This window comes from Cercospora beticola, chromosome 5 (assembly GCF_033473495.1).
Source record: "Cercospora beticola chromosome 5, complete sequence".
Taxonomy (NCBI): Eukaryota; Fungi; Ascomycota; class Dothideomycetes; order Mycosphaerellales; family Mycosphaerellaceae; genus Cercospora; species Cercospora beticola.
In genome coordinates, this window is record NC_088939.1 from 77,645 (window position 1) to 97,024 (window position 19,380).

A 19,380-nucleotide genomic window follows, 5' to 3' on the forward strand; every position below is an offset into this window, starting at 1 on the left:
GCATCGTGTCTGGCGAAGCAACATGGTCCGAAGATCTCATGACGGGGAGCGAAGGATATATTCGTCGGGAGTGATCAGAACTGCTGAGCAGGGGAACAAGAGTCTGGTGAAAGCAAACATGAAGCCTTCAGGAACAGCATGAGTTTGTACTCGGCCATCAATGTGCTCATTTTGTGTAGCTTATCGACCCAGAGATCGTCGTTGATGGCGTGGAGTGGGTGTCAGACGACTAGTACAGCACGCATTGTCCTTGATCGAAGAAGCCGATGTTCACGCTGCATGTTTGGAGACGCAGACCCATGCTGGAATGACTTCCGAATGGTTTAGTAGCGTCAGCAGGGCGAGGACCATTCTCGGTATCCGGCTACACATTTTGAGTTTCTGAGTCTTCACATAGGGCTGAGTGACTAGCGTTCAGCCCCTGGTACGCCAAGAGAGTCGTTTGGACGGAGCGCAGACATTGGCCACTCAACAGGGAATACACGTCTCGGCACTGAAGTCTCATCGGGCCAGCTATCTCCAGAGTTCTCGTCGATACGCTCTGAAACTACATCCTCCTGCATGCATAAGTCGGGCCTACTTGAGAACGACACGGACTGATGATATGTGAAGCGCATGCGTAGGTAAGGGACTAGCTAGTACAACATGTGCCCAGGTCTGCGAGTACGGCGATCCACTCGCACTTCTGCGGTCTTCCTTCCTCCCTTGTGTAGCAGAATGTCTGAGAATCTCGTTCCTCTTGATTCTCTTATCCTCCTCAGTATAGCATGTGACTTATGAACATTCTGGATCGCTTGGAAGAGAGCAGGGTATACACTGGCACAACACATCAGCAGGGCTCTTCAGTAAATTGTAGGCAAACTCTGCTTACATTCAGGCTTCCTGCGCACTTCCCGCAGCCACAACCATCGAAGGCATTGGTCTGCCCCACAAACAATGCCATAGAGATGGCAAGTATGGTAGAGATCATGGAGAGATTGAGTTGCATTGTAGCGTGTTGTGGTACGTCGAACAGCTTCTTTGCGAGTATGAATGTATGCTAGGACAAGTCTTGAAGGGATTGTTCGGCGTATATATTCTCGCAGTATCGTGCCCTTAGGAGCACAGACACTGCGCATATTTCCTGCCCTTTTCTACCTTGTCGTGCTACCAGCTGCTTTTCCCGTACCATCTTTGCAAGACAGGGTCAGGCCTCACTAGCGTCTACCGAAATGAAATGCAACTAGCCTAGCTTCCGCCGAAAGGAATCCGGAAACCACGTTTCAACACGGTGTGCTGTTCCCGTGACCTTCGTCAGCACTTTTTCGCTTCTCACATCTCTGCATCAAAAGGTCGTCTCTGAGGCATCCTGTCGGGCAGAGCAGGACAGTCGCATGATCAAGGATGCGGCGAGAGAGTAACAATGGCAGCTTTTGCCAGTTCTCAATTTACTGTCTGCACCTAGCCTAGCTCGTACCGATTGGAACTCATTGCTACGGTAAGGGCATTGCTTGCAAGCCTTATAGAGCAAATATTTGACATTCGTGTAGCTATCATGACCCTGCTGGTGCGGGACGTCGTTGCTCGTCTCATCTCGATCTAAACCGCCGAACAACCTCGGCGAACTTTCCAATTGCCCCAAGCAAGCACGCAAAGCGACAATCTATCCAGGCGTCCTGATAGATCGTACACCTCGTTTGGAAGTCCATTCCATTCTTGCCGCCCCGGTATTCTTCTTCCCTCCTGAGCACACCTCTGCCTTTTAACGTCAATTTCCAAGCCAAAGTAACCTCATCCAGCTCCTCGAAGAATCTATGTTGCTGTCGAAGACTGGCAGCAATCATTCTGTGGAGCAAATCCGTATCCTCTGCGGGTAGCACAGCCTTGAAAAGTTCTTTACGATCAAACACTAGCTTGCGAGCCAGGGTTCTGAGACCAAACACCCGCCTGAGGTGATTGACGTAGGAGTGATATCCACCGAAGAAGACCACGCGTAGGGGACCAATTGAGCCGACAAAGATCCGCAGCATACTCAACACAGCTTGATTAGGTATGCCAAGCGCTTGAGCTGGCTTGAGGAGATGCTCAGTGATGATGGGGTCATCTGACACGACATTGCCAACGTAGCTCATGATGTGCCCCCTAGAGCTCGGGAAAGCTTTGTCACACCGTCTTGCGAGGCCTGCGAAGTGGCAAAAATCGTCCAAGGTGATCTGGTCTGGGGTTCGTGTGTGGAGCTCGTAATCCACAGCCAAGCAGAAGGAGAGGAATTTGCGTAGACGCTCGGTGATATCAGGTGAGCAACTGGTTCTCGAGTTTCTGGGATACAACGTATAGGGCGGCGGCTCCTTCGTGTACGAGGAAAGTTCCTCCGTGTAGGAAGGCAGCCTCTTCTCTCCATAACCGTAGCACTTGTCCATGATGCGATGCAAATGTGGTGTCGTGTCTGCTATTTTGAGGTTCTCGGCTCGAGGGCGCTTGGTAGCATTTGTAGTACGTGGACTGGGAACACTTGGTAGCATTTGTAGGAAGAGCTGAAGAAAGATTAGGTGTACACCATTTGAGTTTGACAGCAGAACCATGGTGCTGGCAAAGTCAAACGATACCTGCCTCAGGACTACCTTCCAAGTCAGGCGCGTGCCACTGCTCATTCCAGGTTCAAGTGTTCTTTCATCCAACACGTCGGTGTATCAGAACTGGTTCTCTTCCCGCTCCCCTTGATGCAGCTGCTTCCAGAACAATGGCAGAAACCCCTCGAACGTGGAAGCTACGTTGGTCTGACTTGGGAGCTAATACCAGGATAATGCACGAGCGCCTATGTGAGGAAACCCGACCTAAGGCCGCATTCCGCAACTCCGGCAGTGTCCTACAGTTCGAATTGTGTCGTCGTCAACCTCGTGAGCTACGCAGCTTCTCATCCTGGAGAGACAAAGGTACATCCTGGCAATGGCTATAACAATCTTTGTGTTTCGAAGCTGTACAGCAACCGGACCTGCTAAGCTCGAAATTCAGCAACTAAGCAGAACCAGAATTATCTGCGCACGACCAAGCTGCCGAGCCTCCCGTGGCATTGTAGTCGTCAATGATCTGTGCAATCGCGCTGTAACTGCCAGCCACCATAATGAAAGTACCAATCACAAGCATAAATCCACAAAAGGCGACCATTCCCATCCAGCGGATGCTCTTCTTCCCTTTTCCGTCAGACCAATTATCATAGAGCCACATCCCTGCCATCGGCTGAAATGACAAGAATGTACCGAGGAGAGCACCGACTAAGGAGACAAGGCTGCCAAAGACGGGTATGCCGCTGGCTATGACATATGCGATAATAGTCGCGGCGAGGACGCAGCCCAGCCAGGTACTCCAATGTACGATCGTGTTGTGTGTCAAGTGTCGAGAGCCACGGAGTATCCGTACGAAAGCATACTTCGCCGGCATCTGTAGAGAGGGTCAGCTGCAGTATGTCTGTGAAAGATCCGCAAACTTACGTGAGTGATCAGTGCTGTTGTGACGATCAAACCCGGAAGTGCGATGCCATAACATATCTTCTTTAGAAGGACTCCGGCACTGCCGAGAGCTGGCGAGGCCACATATGAGCCACAAAAGTAGTATACGACGATACCGATGACAAGATAAACCAGTGTCACCGTAACCTGGCAGGCCATCAACGATCTCTTGTACATCTTCGGGTCTCTCATCTCAGCGGCGATTGGAAAGAAGGTTGGCGTGCCAGCGTAGGCGAAGACTAAAGTCGAGATGGCCGACATAGCCTGACGGAAAGACGGCTGTGCGACAAGTTTGTAGTCGGAAACCCAGACGGCGTCTTGCGGTGCGGCTGCAGGACGATCCTGGATGCCAACGCTCACAGTCAATGTGAGCACTATCGAATGCAGGTTAGTGACGTTTAACAACTTGCCCAGGATGACCTTACGTGAGACGATAATGCATGTGACTCCTATCCACGCCAGCCAGCTAATCTTTCCCAGTGTGCGGATGCTCGCAAGACAGAAACCAATTATGGCAGCGACTGCGACAAAAATGGCAGTGCAAGCGCCATGTGCGGAGAGAGCGTTCAGTGCGATTGATACACCAAGCATTGCGGCACCGGCGACGAAGATCTCATCTGTCATCGATTCAGCAGAGCTCTTCTGGACAAATGGAGAAATAAGGACCACTTACATAGCACGAATGCAGTTGCGAGAATTTCACGACACCAGTTCCCGAGCTACGTTGTTAGCTAAAAGCACAATATTCCAGTCCCCAGGGTTGGCCTTACCATGATTCTCCCGGCATCATCGATGCCATACACCTCACGATGATTGTTCTTGAAGACACCAACCATGTAGTTACTCCATGCATTGAGCGATGCGATTGTGATCAAGAGAATCACTCCTGGTATCATGCCAACAGTATCGAAGACCGACGGAATGGAGAGAACGCCAAGTCCAATTTGAGTCTTCAGCATAAGAGCTGTAGTCCCAAGCCAACCAACCTGGAGAGATCAGTACCGCACGGCAGCCACGCGACATCTAGCTCACATTGCGATAGTTTGGACCAGTATCAACGATTTCGCCAAAGACAGCATCTTCTTGCCCATCTGCTGCGTAGACTTCACCGGCGACTTTGGTGTTCGAAGGCATAGGTGTGATTGCTTCACCCTTTTCGTAATCCATAGTGAGATTGCAACAACGAGAATATGTGCTCGATCGATGTCAGACTTGGGGTGGAGAAGAAAGGCATTGGGCATTCATATCTTCGAGCGGCACCCCTCATTGCATGCTTCTATCTTAGCCTATCTAGGCTCAGCCTCGTTCCACCAGTAATCTGGGGAAGGTGTGTATCATCAGTGGCGCGCTGTTGTCTGCCGTGGCGCTAGCCTTGTATATTGGCTACCGATGTACAAGGTACAACATTGTCACTGGCCGGGGAAACCTTCTGCGTGATCCAAGATGCCAAGACGATCGTTTCACGAGAACTCTTTCCTCGCTCTGCGCTCTAGTGTGAGCAAGCAATCTGGACTATGCTTCCGTCCCCAATAACATGAGCGAGCTCGATTATGTAGAAATCGTTCAGGTCAAACCAGGTCGGCTATGGAGTCCGAGGCGACAGGGATACTGGCAACATCAACACCCAAACAGGAAATTTGTGCAGCGATCGGTCGGTGTCACTTTGCGACAGCTTAGACGAAACGTCACGAAAGCATTCAGGTCTGCCTCCGTAAATGTTGGTCTCATGATTTGTCTCACACCTCCACAGCTTGGCCTATCGATGGTCTGGGGACGGGACTTCGGGCATTGAGTGAGCGGCCTGCCGTCACAAACAGAACAGGATCCAAGGCGGTTTATTCCACGCTCTTTGCTGTGGGAACTTGGAGACTGTGCGCTCCTGGTATCTCCTCCTTCGCGAGCATTTCTGCGCCATTTTGTCCCAACAATTGATGCAGACGAGCAATCAAGGCTGTGCGGAGAGCACACCAAATTAACGTTGGACGCAGTCGATTTGTCGTTCGCGAGTTGGCACTTGTCTCGAAGTCTCAGGTCATCACTCGTGGTTAACTGCCATCATGCAATCGGGGCCGGGAACACCTTCTCCATTTCACCAGGTACTTAGAAGCCACCCGGTGACGGAGAGAAACATATTTCCATTCTACAGATTTACAGACACGCTTTCTTGCTCTTCGCACAGAATCACAAACACACAATTTAGCAGTCATGGGATCCGCACCACCGTCAGCAGAGCTTGGAGGCATCATGGTAGCTTTGATAACGCCTTACACTTCAGACCAGACCCAAATCGATGTGCCAGCTCTTCACCAGCATATCAACAGACTCATTGAGGCTGGCGTTCATGGCTTAGTTCCGGGCGGAAGCACAGGCGAGTTCACAGTGCTATCGGTGGAGGAGCGCAAAATTCTGGTGGAAGAGTGCGTGAAAGCGGCTGCAGGTCGGGTACCCATTGTCGCAGGCATTGGTGACCTCTCCACCCATCGAGCCGTGCAACTTGCAGTCCATGCATCGAAAGCCGGGGCATCTGCTCTGATGGTTGTGCCTCCATTTTACGATGCCTTGAATCTTGATCAGCTGAAGGAGTTCCTTGGCGAGATCCATCAAGAATCTGGTTTGGACCTCGTCTACTATAACATTCCTTCTGCTACTGGCACCAAGCTCTCGCCGGCAGAAATTGCAAGTTTATCATCTGTTGGCGTCAAATACATGAAAGATACTTCGGGGGATGGCCCTGCTTTGACCGAGCTTCTTTTCCATCGCTCTGGAGAAATCACAACGTTCAACGGCTGGGATACTTTGACCTTCTACGGCTTGGCGGCTGGTGCCAAAGGAGGCGTTTGGGGAGCAACAAATTTCATACCGGAACTGTCCATGCAACTATATGATGCGATTGCAGTGCAAGGCGATTTGAAGCGAGGCCGCGAGTTGTGGAAGAAGATCTGGCCGATATGTGCCCTTCTCGAGGAGGGGAATTATGCTGGGGCAGTGAAGACCGGTATGGAACTCAGAGGGTGGTCTACGGGTGGCTTGAGAAAGCCATTCTCTCTTCTTGGCAAGGGTGAGACGTCCAGATTGAGAGATCTGTTGGTTGAAGCTGGCGTACAAGTTGTGTGAATGTAGATGTCTCGTCCATACGAGGGAATTCATTCAACTGATCCTGCTCCAATCGACTATCGAGGGGCTGCGTGCGATTTTGTTAGTCCATGAATGCGGCCATTCGTCTCTGCGATGATAATTTCTATATCGCCCGACTCTTCTCACTTGACCAGTATGGATCTCATACCACTAACAGCTTGACAGATGCTCAATTGAAAAGAAATACACGTCTTCTGCGGGATCCATGTCACTCAGATGTAAACAGTTAACTGAGACGAGTATCTCCTTGACTTCTAGAGCTTTGCCAGTGCGCCATTCTGTCCTAGAAAGGTAACATGGCTTCGAGTGATATCCTTTAAGGTTCGACAGCCCGCCAATGCCATCGTCTGTTTCAATTCGTGGTGCAGAATCTTCAGCCCCAACTCAACACCGGCTTGTCCATTATACTGCAGATTCCAATATTAGCGGCCGAACGGTATTATTTGATCACGCAACTTACAGCCTGTGAAGTGGTCAGCAATATTTCATGCAATGGAGACAGAAAGGGGAATCATACCAAGCCCCATATTGGTATCCGACCAACAAAACAATGCGTCGCGCCTAAAGCAAGTGCTTTGAAGATATCGGATCCGCGCCTGATGCCGCCATCGACGGCAATTGGTATCTTGCCTCCGGCGGCCTCCGCGCACTCGCGCAGCGAATCCAATGTTGCAGGCTGCCCATCCAATTGCCTGCCCCCATGATTGGACACGAGGATGCCATCAACCCCGTGTGTTATGGCGAGACGCACGTCCTCTGCGGCGGTGATACCTTTCAACCAAATCTGTAGCTTTGTTTGACGCCGAAGCCAAGGTACGGCGGTTTCCCAAGTGAGCGTCGGATCTACAACGAGTCAGTATGCCTCAGTCCGTGCGATTTGATCGATACTGACCAAAGTCTGTGTCATTGTCCTCGGCGCTCGATCTTCCGGTAAGTTCCTTCTTGCCGTCCGAAAGCAAGTTCGGCCAACCCATATCCTCGGGCAGTGTAAACTCGTTGCGGTGCTCGTTTAGTCTTCGACCAAGCAAAGGCGTATCGACGGAGACCAATATTGCTTTATATCCAGCCTCTGTTGAATATTTCATCAGCACATTCATCTTTGTGTCGGACAAAGACGCTGAGAACTACCTTCTGCTCTTCGAATCATTTGATGAGAAATCTCACGGTTTCTCAGGACACAAAGCTGCATGGCATAGGGATTCGATCCTCCTTCAGCTATCACCGACTCCAGGGGCTCCGTGGCGTAGGACGATAGGCCCATGGCAATGTTGTGTTTGGCTGCAGCTCTTGAGACAGCGAGCTCCCCTTCAGGATGTGCCAAGCGGTGCATTGCGGCAGGGCTGAAGCCGAGAGGCATGCTCACCTAACAGAAAACATTAGCTCAGTTGTTGGGAACGATCATATCGGCGACATCGTACACGCTGCCCAAAGATCTCACAAGACGTGTCGACATTGGCAACGTTTCTGAATATCCTTGGTTTGATCATATATCGTCTATATGCAGCCTCATTGTCTTTCAGGGTCAATAAATCCATTGCTCCCTCATTGTAATACTCTAGTAGGTCTCGAATTAGCGCTCCCAGAATCTACAATTTCGTGTCGACCGACCTCTATACATCTGAGGCAGCTGAGCGCTTCCCAGTCGCTTCAGATCACAAATGGTGTGTACATGGGGATCGAAACGCTCGCCGCGATTAGCCATTGTTGTGAGATTGCTGTTTTGCTTGACTGAAGGAGTTCTGCAGGTGGACAATAGTTACAAGAGGAAGTGACCACAGAGTACTTGCATATGCTCTATGCCCACTGTCTGCTACATTGACCTTGATAGGACGCCCTCGGGCTGACCTTCCTCGGGATCACTTGCACTACTAGCATGCGGGCCGAGCTGGCTCACTTACGGCGCAGCTAGCGTAACAGGCGTTCACACCGTGTCGGAGCATACCGCTGGGAATGCCATCTCCAGTTGTTATGATGCAGTCCGAAACTTCCGTCTTTCCATTTCATGGCTTGGTATCTTTTGCAAAGGCTGGAGATGGTCCATGTCAGCTTGTGCTCCTTTCTGACACGTGCACATCATGTTCAGTTTCTATGTGCTGAAATATTTTGACATCGGCCCCTGCATGGTCAATTGAGACAGCTGCTACATTGTTTGTAGATGACTTCGCGCGCAAAGCCAGACGGATACACACCCCTGTCGCAGCAAAGCCCCAAGGCCTATAAGATCTCTGTCGTACACCCAGCTTGCCTCAAGCCAATCTGTTGCCCATGTTGATATGCACAGCCTTGATCTGCGAGTATGCTTCAAGCCCAGCACTACCAAGCTCTCGACCTATACCACTTTGTTTCACACCTAGCATAATTAGTATCCTGCCACCAAAAGCAAGTGATCAAACAACCTACCACCAAAAGGGACCCGTGGATCGCAATCCTGGCTGCTATTAATCCATACCATTCCTGCTTCAATTTCAGCAGCCACACGATGTGCTCTTTGCAGATCTTTAGTGAAGACCGCCGCTCCGAGATCATAAGTGGTGTCGTTAGCCCGTGAGATAGCTTCGTCCTCCGAGCTAAACTTGCAAACAGTCACGACAGGGCCGAAAATTTCTTCTCGGTAGATTGTCATATCATCCCGAACGTCTGTAAAAATGGTCGGAGATATGAAGAATCCGCCGTCCGGAGTACCTTTGATTGTTTCTGCCCCAAAGGCCACCGTCGCGCCCTCAGACCTTCCTTTTTCGATATATTCAATGACCCTATCGTATTGAAGGCGAGATACTTGCGGTCCCTGATAGGTTTTGTCGTCCCACTGATCGCCGACCAGACTTACTTGCTGAGTCCTTGCAACGAAATGTTTGAAAAAATCATCGTAGATATCTTCGTGAACGAAAAGTCGTGTAGTGGCTGTGCATATTTGGCCTTGATTGCTCATGCAGCCCAAATGAGCCCAGTTCACAGCTTGCTCTAGGTCTGCATCTGGAAAAACGATGAGAGGCGATTTACCTCCGGTCTGCAATGTGATGTTCTTCAACGTAAGAGCAGCAGCTTTCATGATTTCCCTTGCCGTCGCAGTTGATCCGGTAAAAGCGATTTTGTCTACCAGAGGATGATTGACCAGCGCTTGGCCGGCCTCTCTGCCAAGGCCATCGATGATGTCAACAACGCCCTTGGGAAAGCCTGCCTCAACGATCAAACGCGCCAATAGCAAAATACTCAATGGTGTCTGTTCTGCAGCTTTGAGCACGACAGTATTGCCACATGCCAATGCAGGCCCCAGTTTCCTTGAAGAAAGTCGTTAGTCTCTGGAAATATAGTCGGAGTGGAAAGGAAATGACCAACCATGTTGCCATCGAAAGTGGATAATTCCACGGAATGATTTGAGCTACAACACCAATGGGCTGCCTGATCGTGTAGGCAAACTTCTCGGGCGTTGTTTCGATAGTCTGACCGTAAGACTTATCTGCCCACCCGCTGTAGTAACGAATGGAGAGAATAGCTTCAGGTAGATCGTTCGTCAGTGCTTCATTGTATGTTTTCCCGTTATCCCAGGCGTCGATGGTTGCGAAGACTTCCTTGTGCTGCTCGATCAGGTCTGCGAGACGCGACATCACCATGCCGCGTTCCGTGGCTGTCACTGCTGTCCATTCGCGGCTTTTAAGTGCACGCTTGGCTGCTCTGACTGCGATGTCCACATCTCTGGCCCCAGCAGCTTGGACTGTGGCAATCGATTTGCCGGTACTAGAGCTGATATCAGTACGTCCGGAACATTGTTGTTGAATCTTTGTTTACTGACGCTGGATCGATACTGACAATTTCGCCCCCTTCGGCCGCTGAAACGAAAGTGTTGTCAATGAACAGTCCAGTGTTGAGTTTGAAGGATCGTCCATTCGGAGCAACTAGACCAATTTCTTGTGCCATGTCGCCTCGTCGATACAACTGACTATCGTCAATGGGCTATTGCTTTCATCGTTCTGAGGATTGGGCGTAAGGGTATTTCTGCCGGCCGGGCTTACCTGCCTCTCGGCAACACCTGCTACCTTCATCAACCCGATCACTTCTTGGCGTTGAGCGGGGTTACAACGGCTAACGCGTGGACTCTTTCTGAATAATTCAGCATGCAACAGAGCCCGTGGAAGGCAAGCCAGATACGGATGCTGCTCAGCAAGTCCCCATGCCGAGGAAAGTCGCAGAGAGACGATGGGAACGAACTTTCGATGGATGCTCGAATTGCCGAAGAAAACATGTCCGTTGCGACGGGAGGCGACCCACTTGTATGAAGTGTGAGAGGAGCGACACTGCTTGCGATGGCTATACCTTCGATCTCCGATGGATCTCGGCTGAAGGCTCTGGCGACACAGAGGCCAACACTACCGCCAATGATGACTCTGCACCAACGAGTGCAGTGCGCAGACACCTCTTTCCTGAGGCTGCACGCCTTCGGATGACAAAGTCTACCGGAAAGAATTTGTTGCAAGGCTCTGTTGATGCTTCTCTCGATAGGGTTGATACCCTGAGTGAAGATACTACGTCAAGCAACGCCAAATTTGTAGGCCCATTTGGAGTCTTTAGTGCTAGTCCAAGTCGACATGAATCGCCTCAGTTGCAGACACAAACCTCGATGACAGCGGTTGCTGTACCAGAGGATCATAACCTTGGATCAACCCAGCAACTTGATGCATACGACACTTCTCCATTTGAAGACGTGCTTTCGATGTATAGCGCGAATGACATGCTTCAGTGGGACGACATTTTTGATCTAGGCACCAATCAGAATGCTATCATGTCCACGTTCGAGATGCTGGATCCACTGGTAGGGACAAATGCTCTCTTTGGAGATTCCACTATCGCCAACGGCCCCATCGTGCAGGAGTTTAGCCAAGGGCCAGTCATGGAGCACTCGACTCTGGACGACCAGCCACGAGAGACCTTAAGCCAAGAGGAGACAATGACTCTGGCACCAGACTTACTGAGACATTTCAAGTCGAGAGTGATACAACACATGTCGGCAATGCCGATTGCCAACAAATCGCCTTGGGAAATTGTGAATTTGTCATCGGCCGTCGAAGCTTTCGCTCAAATATCTTTCATGAAGAATGACAGTATATCATCTGCTAAGAGCGCCTCGCTGTTCAGTCTTCTTGCCGTGTCGGCCCATCATTTGCATCTGAATTCAATGTATGATGAAGACCTGGAGAGGGCTGATGGTTTGTGGGACACAATCTCTCGGTCTTGTAAAGAGCAGGCCTTGGCAAATCTGAAACAATCGTTGCAAGACGAATGTAGTGGTCCTCGTAAAGCAAAGTACAAGGATCAGCTCGGAGCGATAATGAACATGTTGACACTTGCGGTATGGTACGCGAATTCTTTGGCCCCACGAGGAAGCTGCTAATATGTTTCCAGATACACACAGGCGCGCAAAAAGATGCCCGCTGTCATATCATCGATGCAGAACGACTCATGCGATTCAGAGGCATTGCCAAACGACAAGTGTCGCGTAAGTCTCGACTACTTCACCACGTATACACATGGATTCGCATCGTTGGAGAATCCACCTACGTGCTCCACGACTACGATGCCTTGATCAAACAATTGCAGACAAACAGTGCTACTGCTGCTCAACAACGGACCGATACCGGGGGACTTCTCGATGATTTCCTACGATTTGAGACCCACAACGGGACTGGCACGCGCCGCGAGGGCATGCGTATGGGCTCACAGCCAAGCGGAGATGATCAAGGAGAGGACCCAGAGCATGAGGATACTGCGCTGCGGGACATTCATCTACAAGATTCGCGTGAAAATCCACACACGCTCTACCCAAAGATATATGGAATCCCCGAGACATGGCTGAAACTCTTGTCCCAAGTCACGCGTTTGGCAAACCAGATGGATGCACTCAAAGCTGCTGGTGGCTGGGGCGGAGACCTTGACAGCAAAGCAAGATACTTGGAAAACAAAATTCGAAAATTCTCTGCAGCTCCACTAGGAGGATCGTCAGCGCTGTCGACGACGCACATGTACTCAGCTTTGAACACAAGTCTGGTCATATTCTTCTACAGAAGAGTCAAAAATGTGGATGCGGGTATGCTTCAAAGTCATGTCGACGATGTGATACGAGCCTTGACCCGATTCGATGAGGCACTAGTGGCAGATACCACAGGAGGTGGGCCCGGCACGGTGTGGCCAGCTTTCATTGCCGGCTGTGAGGCCAAGGGAGCTCGTAAACGTGAACGCATATCGAAGTGGATTGCTCGCGCAGCGGACAGGACGGGGTTTCATTGCTATCACCAAGCCCTTCAATTGCTCCAGGATGTCTGGAATACACAGCCTGTCTCAGGTCCTAGCTCAGCAAAACATCTGCAAGCCAGTGCTGCTACACGGACCTGGATGGACATCATGCGGGAGAAGAATGTATGGCTTATGGCCTGCTGACAAGGCTCAAACCTCAGTAGCAGCCCAACTATTTCGCAACACCAAGTAGAGGATAATGGCGCTGTCGCCTCCGTCCGTTCTTCTGGGCGAGCCAGTCAAACAGGAGAGTCCCTCAAGCCGTGGACCGAGCCTCATACATGGAAACATCCTCGCCTGAGCTGTACAAATGTCAAATGCAGTCTTTCACGACCCAGGATGCTGGGATCCTGGAACTGTCCACGAAGTGATGAGCGTGGCGCCAGCGAAGCATGCGTGATGCATAAAGGTCTGTTGTCAGCTGCTCTCACTGCGACGCCCCAGCTAAACAACGAACCCGAATTATGAGGTGATGAGTTCGCAGAAACTCGTTCAGCCTTGCAGCTACTTGAACACTTTGTGGTCGAACTGTCCACTTGGCATACCTAATTCATTGTCAAACATCTTCCTGACCCTGGCGGCACTCTGCCCCAATTCCCTCGCAGCTTCGCTCTCAGCCCCTCCGTCCGCCCCGAAAACTTCTGTATTGGCTCCCAGCATAGGTCCATCGCCATACGAGTCATCAGCCGCATCGTCATCTTCCTGCGCCTCCGCACCAGTTTCTTCCTTCGACCTCTTCTGATCTCCAACCGGCACCTTACGAGTCCCTTGTCCGACCCCTATGTCGACAACACTGATGTCAGCCTTCAACAAGGCCAGAATGTCATCGTTTGATTTCTCAGCGAGACTCTCGGTAGCCTCAGTGTAGCCCTTCATGGCATCTCTGTAATACTTGTTGAATTCCTTTAGTTGATCAGAGTTCGATGAATGTCTAAGTGATTCGACTCTCTGCATGGGAGGTATGACGAAGTTACTCATGAAATCCTCAACCAGAGAGAATTCGATTCCCGTGGCATCGACATATCTTGCACATTGCATGAACAAATCACGAGTTTCAGCGGCCGGGCGATCATGCACAACCTCAGACCGACGAAGGTCGATCATTTTTTGGGTCATTTCCTCAGACATGCCGTCAAGTTGCACTGACAATGTCTGGAAGTGACTGACGATGCTCGAAAGCTCATTCTCGAGTCCAGAGAGAGCATCAAGTCCCACTTTATCAAACCCTGTCGCGATTAGTGGGAGGTTTATGCTTTGAAAAGATTGAATCCTACCGGGCTGTTCGGGGTCCTGATCAAGTCGTTGGACTACCTTTTGCAGACTCTCCAAAGCATGTTGTGCATCAATCTGGAGGTCATGCACGATTGTTGCCCCAGACGTGCTCTGATCAACCTGAGACCTGCCCGTAGACGTTTCATGCTGCTGTCCTTGCACGATTCCTAGGTCTGCAAGTCAGCCAAATGTCGTGTAAGCGCAGTTCGATGGAAATGGTACCGCCGTCGTTGACCACCGCAGATTTGATCTCCTGAGCAATATCGTGTGCCACAACGAACTCGTCTTTGATCTCGTTCACGGATGTAGCGAGACCCTTGATGAAATTCTGCATTGCTTCCAGATCGAGACGAGTCTCCATGTTGTCAATGGTCCAATAGTCATAGTGCTGTCGAACTATTACCAGCTACGAACCAAGTTGCGTCAGCACTTTTGAATGAACGTCTCGAGATACATTCACGAACCTGCTCGTCTTTATGCAGACGCAGATTGATCCCTCGCGCTTTCTCGGTGGCCGATCCAAAAGCGCCGTTTGTCTTGATCACCAGCTGACCGATGGCATCGAAGGTTTTGTCGCTTCTGCGAAGATATCAGTCGAAGGCTTACGAACGCTCGCATCCAAAGCTCACTCAAGCTTCGAGATTTCATTTCTCTTGAGATTGAGCCGCATTTGCGAAGCATCATCTGAGAACGATGCCAAGCGAAGCTGGGCCAAGTAGTCTACAATGAGGGGTGCTGATCGTAAGAGGGATGGGCTGGTGCTAGCATTTGCCGTCCTGTCATCGTGGCCGTTGTCATTGTGCTCGTGGCCAGAATCAATGGGCTGTTGTTCAGCACCGTGAGACGCTTCTGAGGTAGACATGATTGGGATGTCTCTGGAAGCAATGACTGGACGAAGCCAACACTGGGAAACACCTGGTTTATGGACACTGAGGATCCAACGCGAGAAGCGCAGAAATGATACAACATCTCTCTTTCGTTCCAAGGCATCGAGTTGCACGACATGTCGTTGAGAACCTGCCTCGCATGATCCTGTAGTAGTCGAATGTTGATGTAGTGCCACACATGCGTCTTCGAGCTCTGCCCCGCTGTGGACACGAATGAAGAAGAATATGTGAGATCATGTCGCGTCTCGTCTAAGCAGTGAGTAGCCGATCATTCGAAGCAGAGCTTCCACAGAATACGACAGGTCGATGCATTCTGATCTTGACATGGCAACACCCATCTAAGTCAGCGCTTTGCAGAGATCACAATTGTGGGGAATTCCATCCTGGAACGGAGTACATGCCTGGCCATCCCAAATATAGCTTACAATGCTCCAAGCCCACAGTCGCCCATTGTTGAAAGCTAGGCTCTATAGTCGCTGCTGTCGATTGAATCACGTCACAACATAGCTGCGCTATTCCCGCTATCCCTTTGCAGGTTCCACCCATCGCTCATATTCATCCATTCTTGGTCAGTAAGCTGACCTGAAGAACCTTTCGCCATCGATAGTTTTTGTCTCTCATAGTCTTTGGCGTAGAAGAACTCATCAGCACCAAAGGCAGGCCTCAGATCGTCGAGCCATCTCGCTTCTGGATCGAATTTGGCGAAGAAGACGCCCTTCGTCCATTCCGGGTTCCGAGCCTGAAGGAAACGCAGTAGAAAATGCAATTCTCCTTGCACCACAGCCTTGCCGACAACGCAAACTTTCCCCGGGCTGGCCGACATAGACGGGCCTCTTACTGTCTTCGCTGTTCCAGGGAGCCGCGAGTAAGCCTCATCGTAAATCTCAACTGCTCGCGAGAGGGGTACAGAGAAGTAATCCCGAGCACCAGTATCACGTTCCACGAACATGTAATATGGAACAATGCCAATCTTCGTCTGCAACTTCCACATACGCGTCCATGCTTCGGGACTGTCGTTGACGTGCCTGATCAGCGGCGCCTGTGATCGTATCTGAGCTCCAGTCATCCGTATTAGGCGGACAGCCTCCTGCGTGACAGGATGCTCCACTTCCCGCGGATGACTGAAATGTGCCTGGATGGTCAAGTGTTTGCCAGACTTGACAACCTCAGAAAAGAAACGCAGAAGCTCTTGTGAGTCCGGATCGCTCACATAACGATAAGGCCACCATGCTAGCGACTTCGAGCCAATGCGAATTGTATCGAGGTTCGAAGGTGCCTTGGGACCAATAAGTGGCTCGATGTAGCGTTTGAGCGTTGCTGTCGGCATGACCATGGGATCACCTCCAGTGAACAAGACGTCCGAGACTTTGGGATGACTCGCAACGTACTGCTGCAACATATCGATATCAGACGTCTTGAAGGCCTGCTCCGAGCCGACTGACGTAAACTGTGCCCACCGGAAACAATATGTGCAGTATGCGTGACAGTATTGTGCCTGGGAGGGAGGTCAATTTACGGCCACAATTGACAGCAGAAAACACAACCAATGAGAGTGAGTTCCCACCTCAGAGGGGAAGAACAAGACAGTCTCTCGATACTTGTGCTGCAAGCCTTGGACAGGCTGTCCACCCAATCGAGGCACATTTTCTTCTTTCTGACCCGCGGGGTGGGGATTCATCTGATGTCGCACATGTTCTGCTGCAGCGCGAAGTCGGATTCTGCTTGTGTCTGGCCGCCTCATTTCGTCGAGGACAAGAGCGAGATGTTCCGGACGTAGCATCTCAGGTTGCGGAATACTTAGCCTGAACAAAGGGTCCTTCGGTGCCTTCGACCTGTTCAATCTCGTCAGTGCTAGCCCAACATCAACGAATCATCACTCCATACCAATCGATCAGGTCATCGGCAACATGATTGTTGATTCGTGTAGGGAACACATTGCCTGCGGCCAGAAATGCTTCTGCGTTGAGCGACGGTGCAAATCTCTGAAGTAAAGCTGGTATAGCACTTTTGGTGAAGGAGCGATATGCTTTAGGTTGCATGATGAGAACGGTCAGCTCTCTACTCTACCAACTGGCAATAATGGAGCGACTGAAACTGGCGACAAGAAAGTCAACTCTTGAACGAAGGGATGTGTAGACACCTTGGCGTAAGTGTTATCCGCAGCCAAGCCTACTTATCCTACATTAAGCCAATGCACTCTGCACATCTGCATAGGTAGGAGTGATGAGCAGCACCAGCGGGAGCTGGCGCAGCTCCACATCATAGCGCGCATGTGGAGGACAATGTGCGCTAACGGTAGCTTAAGCGCCTGCGCTGCGGAGGAACGTCCGAAAGAAGCTCCTTTGCCCGAGTACGACTGCCAGTATATCGTTCTCCATGCTAGGGACATATTTTAAGCCCGAGGTATTACTGATTTTGCCGAATGTGTATTGCGTCCTGACAGCGACCAACGACAAAGCGCATGATGACGCCAATGCTCGGGTAGAGCTGCGTGCTGCGTTGAGGACCATACATTGGAGCTGCAATGCAGACTCTCATGCATGATATATAACCAGTGATGGCGATCCAACCAAGATCTGCAAGAGATTGCTTGGCCGACATGTCTGGCAGAAGGTTGACCCACATGATTCCACGAATGGCAGAGGTCAACTCGTACCAATTTATGGAGTGCAGCTATAGAGCAGATACGCCGATGTGCATCCTTGCGCGGAGTCGGCCAACTTGAGAGCTTCCCAATTGTTGCGGTCAAGATCGTGCCTTGGAGGTGTGTAGAGCCGGAGGAGATCGGACGACGAGACGGCTTGTCATGCACGGGAATCATCTTTCTTTCGATTCCTTTTCAGGGCGCGCGATGCTGTCTTTCATGATGGCCACTAAAGAAGTCGTCGAATGAACCGAATGTGCCGGTCCGCAGCTCGTTGGATGCCTCGTGAATTGATGGAGCTGTTGATATTGCGCATCCAGTCTGCCAATCAAGTCCATACTCTCATTCATGATTAACCGTGGCTACCTCTGAATGCAACTACCTCTGAGTGCAAGCGAAGGTCGCTAAGCCAATCAGCAAAGATTTTCATGGATCAAGAGCCAATCTGGTTAGACGCTTGCACACAGAGGTAGTTGCATTCAGAGGTATCCACGGTTAGTGGAGCTCACGTCGTATCGATGTAGGCAGTGCATCTCTGGGTCTTTGGATATGCATACGGGAAGCGCCCGGACCATCGCCTGAAGGATGCAGTGTATCAGAGTAACCGCCAGTAAGCACGCCTTTCTCCGGCAGAGCAGGGCTTTCCCAGCCTGTCCGCCTGGCCACGTCCAGAGAAGGCATCTCGAGACCCGCCTTGAGGCATAGCTGTTAGATATAGCATTTCCTGAATCAAGTCGGAAGTCTCTGGTGCTTCGTGAAGTCTTATACAAAGGAGGGTCACCTTGCAGTAACTTCGGATGCGGCCAGCTCAAACACGTGCAGAGACGACGAAGTAGGTGGAAGAATCATGATAATGACAGAAGTCAAATGCTGTTGATGAAGAATCGCGGTGGTCTTTCCGCGTGATCTTCACTTCAATGCCAAGACCGTTTGCGACGCGACTTCCCGTGTCCGAACGCGTCTCCAGGACCACGCTCCTACATCAATACCCATAGCCACGACCAACAAAAGCCAACCTCACCAATCCGAAAAACACAATCTGCCAGAATGCTCGCTATCCCAACCTCCTCCACCACCAAATCCAAAACCCTCCAACCCAACATCCTCCCCTGCCAAATCCACCACTCCGGCCCCATCTCCATCGCGGAAAGATACTGGAACCCACAACCGAACAACAACACAACAGCGACCTCCCCTCCCACTCAACAATCACAACCACCAGCCTCCAATGAAGTAACACAACACTTCCGCGGCCGCAAACTCCTCGGCAAAACCATCAACCTCCCATCATCCTACACCGGAATCGTAGCGCAAAAGACGAATCGCCAGATTCAAATACCCCACCAAACCTCCTCAACCCACATTTTCACCCACGACGCAGAAAACGACGAGGAAGATGAGGAGCAAAGCCTACCCACAGAAACATTCATCCTCGAACAACAAGCAGAATTCAACACAATCACAACATGGGATCACGAAAAAGTACCGTCTTCCGAAGAGGACGTGTATATAAAAGGGATTGAAGAATGGATAGGGTTTGCAGAGAGTGTAAGTCACAGCCAGCTTCCAGCATACGGGAGTGAAGCTCCCTTGATTTGGAGGAGAGAAAGCTGACAAGGACAGATACATGCATACGATACCCCGAAGACAGCAGCAGAGTCGTGAAAAGCGG

The 19,380-nt window shown here is 50.8% G+C and overlaps 9 protein-coding genes across 9 annotated transcripts; 3 read left to right on the forward strand and 6 right to left on the reverse strand.

The window, feature by feature from the left end:
• Positions 1 to 1,568: 1,568 nt before the first annotated feature.
• On the reverse strand, positions 1,569 to 2,561 carry RHO25_007275 (uncharacterized protein; the record flags this gene model as incomplete). Its single annotated transcript, XM_065602924.1, has 1 exon — positions 1,569 to 2,561. One exon carries the CDS (start codon positions 2,559 to 2,561, stop codon positions 1,569 to 1,571), a length of 993 nt encoding a protein of 330 aa, XP_065458996.1.
• Positions 2,562 to 2,994: 433 nt separating this feature from the next.
• On the reverse strand, positions 2,995 to 4,652 carry RHO25_007276 (uncharacterized protein; the record flags this gene model as incomplete). The annotated part of the gene is made up of 5 exons (XM_023599472.1): positions 2,995 to 3,417; positions 3,468 to 4,102; positions 4,159 to 4,204; positions 4,256 to 4,471; positions 4,518 to 4,652. 5 exons carry the CDS (start codon positions 4,650 to 4,652, stop codon positions 2,995 to 2,997), a joined length of 1,455 nt encoding a protein of 484 aa, XP_023449558.1.
• A 1,038-nt stretch (positions 4,653 to 5,690) lies between these two features.
• On the forward strand, positions 5,691 to 6,599 carry RHO25_007277 (uncharacterized protein; the record flags this gene model as incomplete). The annotated part of the gene is made up of 1 exon (XM_023599473.1): positions 5,691 to 6,599. The coding sequence occupies one exon, from the start codon at positions 5,691 to 5,693 to the stop codon at positions 6,597 to 6,599; it is 909 nt and encodes a 302-aa protein (XP_023449278.1).
• A 460-nt stretch (positions 6,600 to 7,059) lies between these two features.
• Positions 7,060 to 8,322, reverse strand: RHO25_007278 (uncharacterized protein; the record flags this gene model as incomplete). The annotated part of the gene is made up of 6 exons (XM_023599474.1): positions 7,060 to 7,083; positions 7,138 to 7,463; positions 7,513 to 7,689; positions 7,749 to 7,983; positions 8,039 to 8,175; positions 8,229 to 8,322. The coding sequence occupies 6 exons, from the start codon at positions 8,320 to 8,322 to the stop codon at positions 7,060 to 7,062; spliced, it is 993 nt and encodes a 330-aa protein (XP_023449060.1).
• Positions 8,323 to 8,866: 544 nt separating this feature from the next.
• RHO25_007279 (uncharacterized protein) lies at positions 8,867 to 10,535 on the reverse strand (the record flags this gene model as incomplete). Its single annotated transcript, XM_023599475.1, has 4 exons — positions 8,867 to 8,970; positions 9,021 to 9,898; positions 9,957 to 10,355; positions 10,411 to 10,535. The coding sequence occupies 4 exons, from the start codon at positions 10,533 to 10,535 to the stop codon at positions 8,867 to 8,869; spliced, it is 1,506 nt and encodes a 501-aa protein (XP_023449280.1).
• A 523-nt stretch (positions 10,536 to 11,058) lies between these two features.
• RHO25_007280 (uncharacterized protein) lies at positions 11,059 to 13,049 on the forward strand (the record flags this gene model as incomplete). The annotated part of the gene is made up of 2 exons (XM_023599476.2): positions 11,059 to 11,964; positions 12,018 to 13,049. 2 exons carry the CDS (start codon positions 11,059 to 11,061, stop codon positions 13,047 to 13,049), a joined length of 1,938 nt encoding a protein of 645 aa, XP_023449279.2.
• A 360-nt stretch (positions 13,050 to 13,409) lies between these two features.
• Positions 13,410 to 15,039, reverse strand: RHO25_007281 (uncharacterized protein; the record flags this gene model as incomplete). The annotated part of the gene is made up of 5 exons (XM_023599477.1): positions 13,410 to 14,131; positions 14,180 to 14,350; positions 14,400 to 14,583; positions 14,642 to 14,756; positions 14,807 to 15,039. 5 exons carry the CDS (start codon positions 15,037 to 15,039, stop codon positions 13,410 to 13,412), a joined length of 1,425 nt encoding a protein of 474 aa, XP_023449282.1.
• A 521-nt stretch (positions 15,040 to 15,560) lies between these two features.
• RHO25_007282 (uncharacterized protein) lies at positions 15,561 to 17,103 on the reverse strand (the record flags this gene model as incomplete). Its single annotated transcript, XM_023599478.1, has 3 exons — positions 15,561 to 16,559; positions 16,629 to 16,896; positions 16,949 to 17,103. The coding sequence occupies 3 exons, from the start codon at positions 17,101 to 17,103 to the stop codon at positions 15,561 to 15,563; spliced, it is 1,422 nt and encodes a 473-aa protein (XP_023449281.1).
• A 1,652-nt stretch (positions 17,104 to 18,755) lies between these two features.
• RHO25_007283 (uncharacterized protein) lies at positions 18,756 to 19,373 on the forward strand (the record flags this gene model as incomplete). Its single annotated transcript, XM_023599479.2, has 2 exons — positions 18,756 to 19,256; positions 19,332 to 19,373. 2 exons carry the CDS (start codon positions 18,756 to 18,758, stop codon positions 19,371 to 19,373), a joined length of 543 nt encoding a protein of 180 aa, XP_023449283.1.
• Between the last annotated feature and the right edge of the window lie 7 nt (positions 19,374 to 19,380).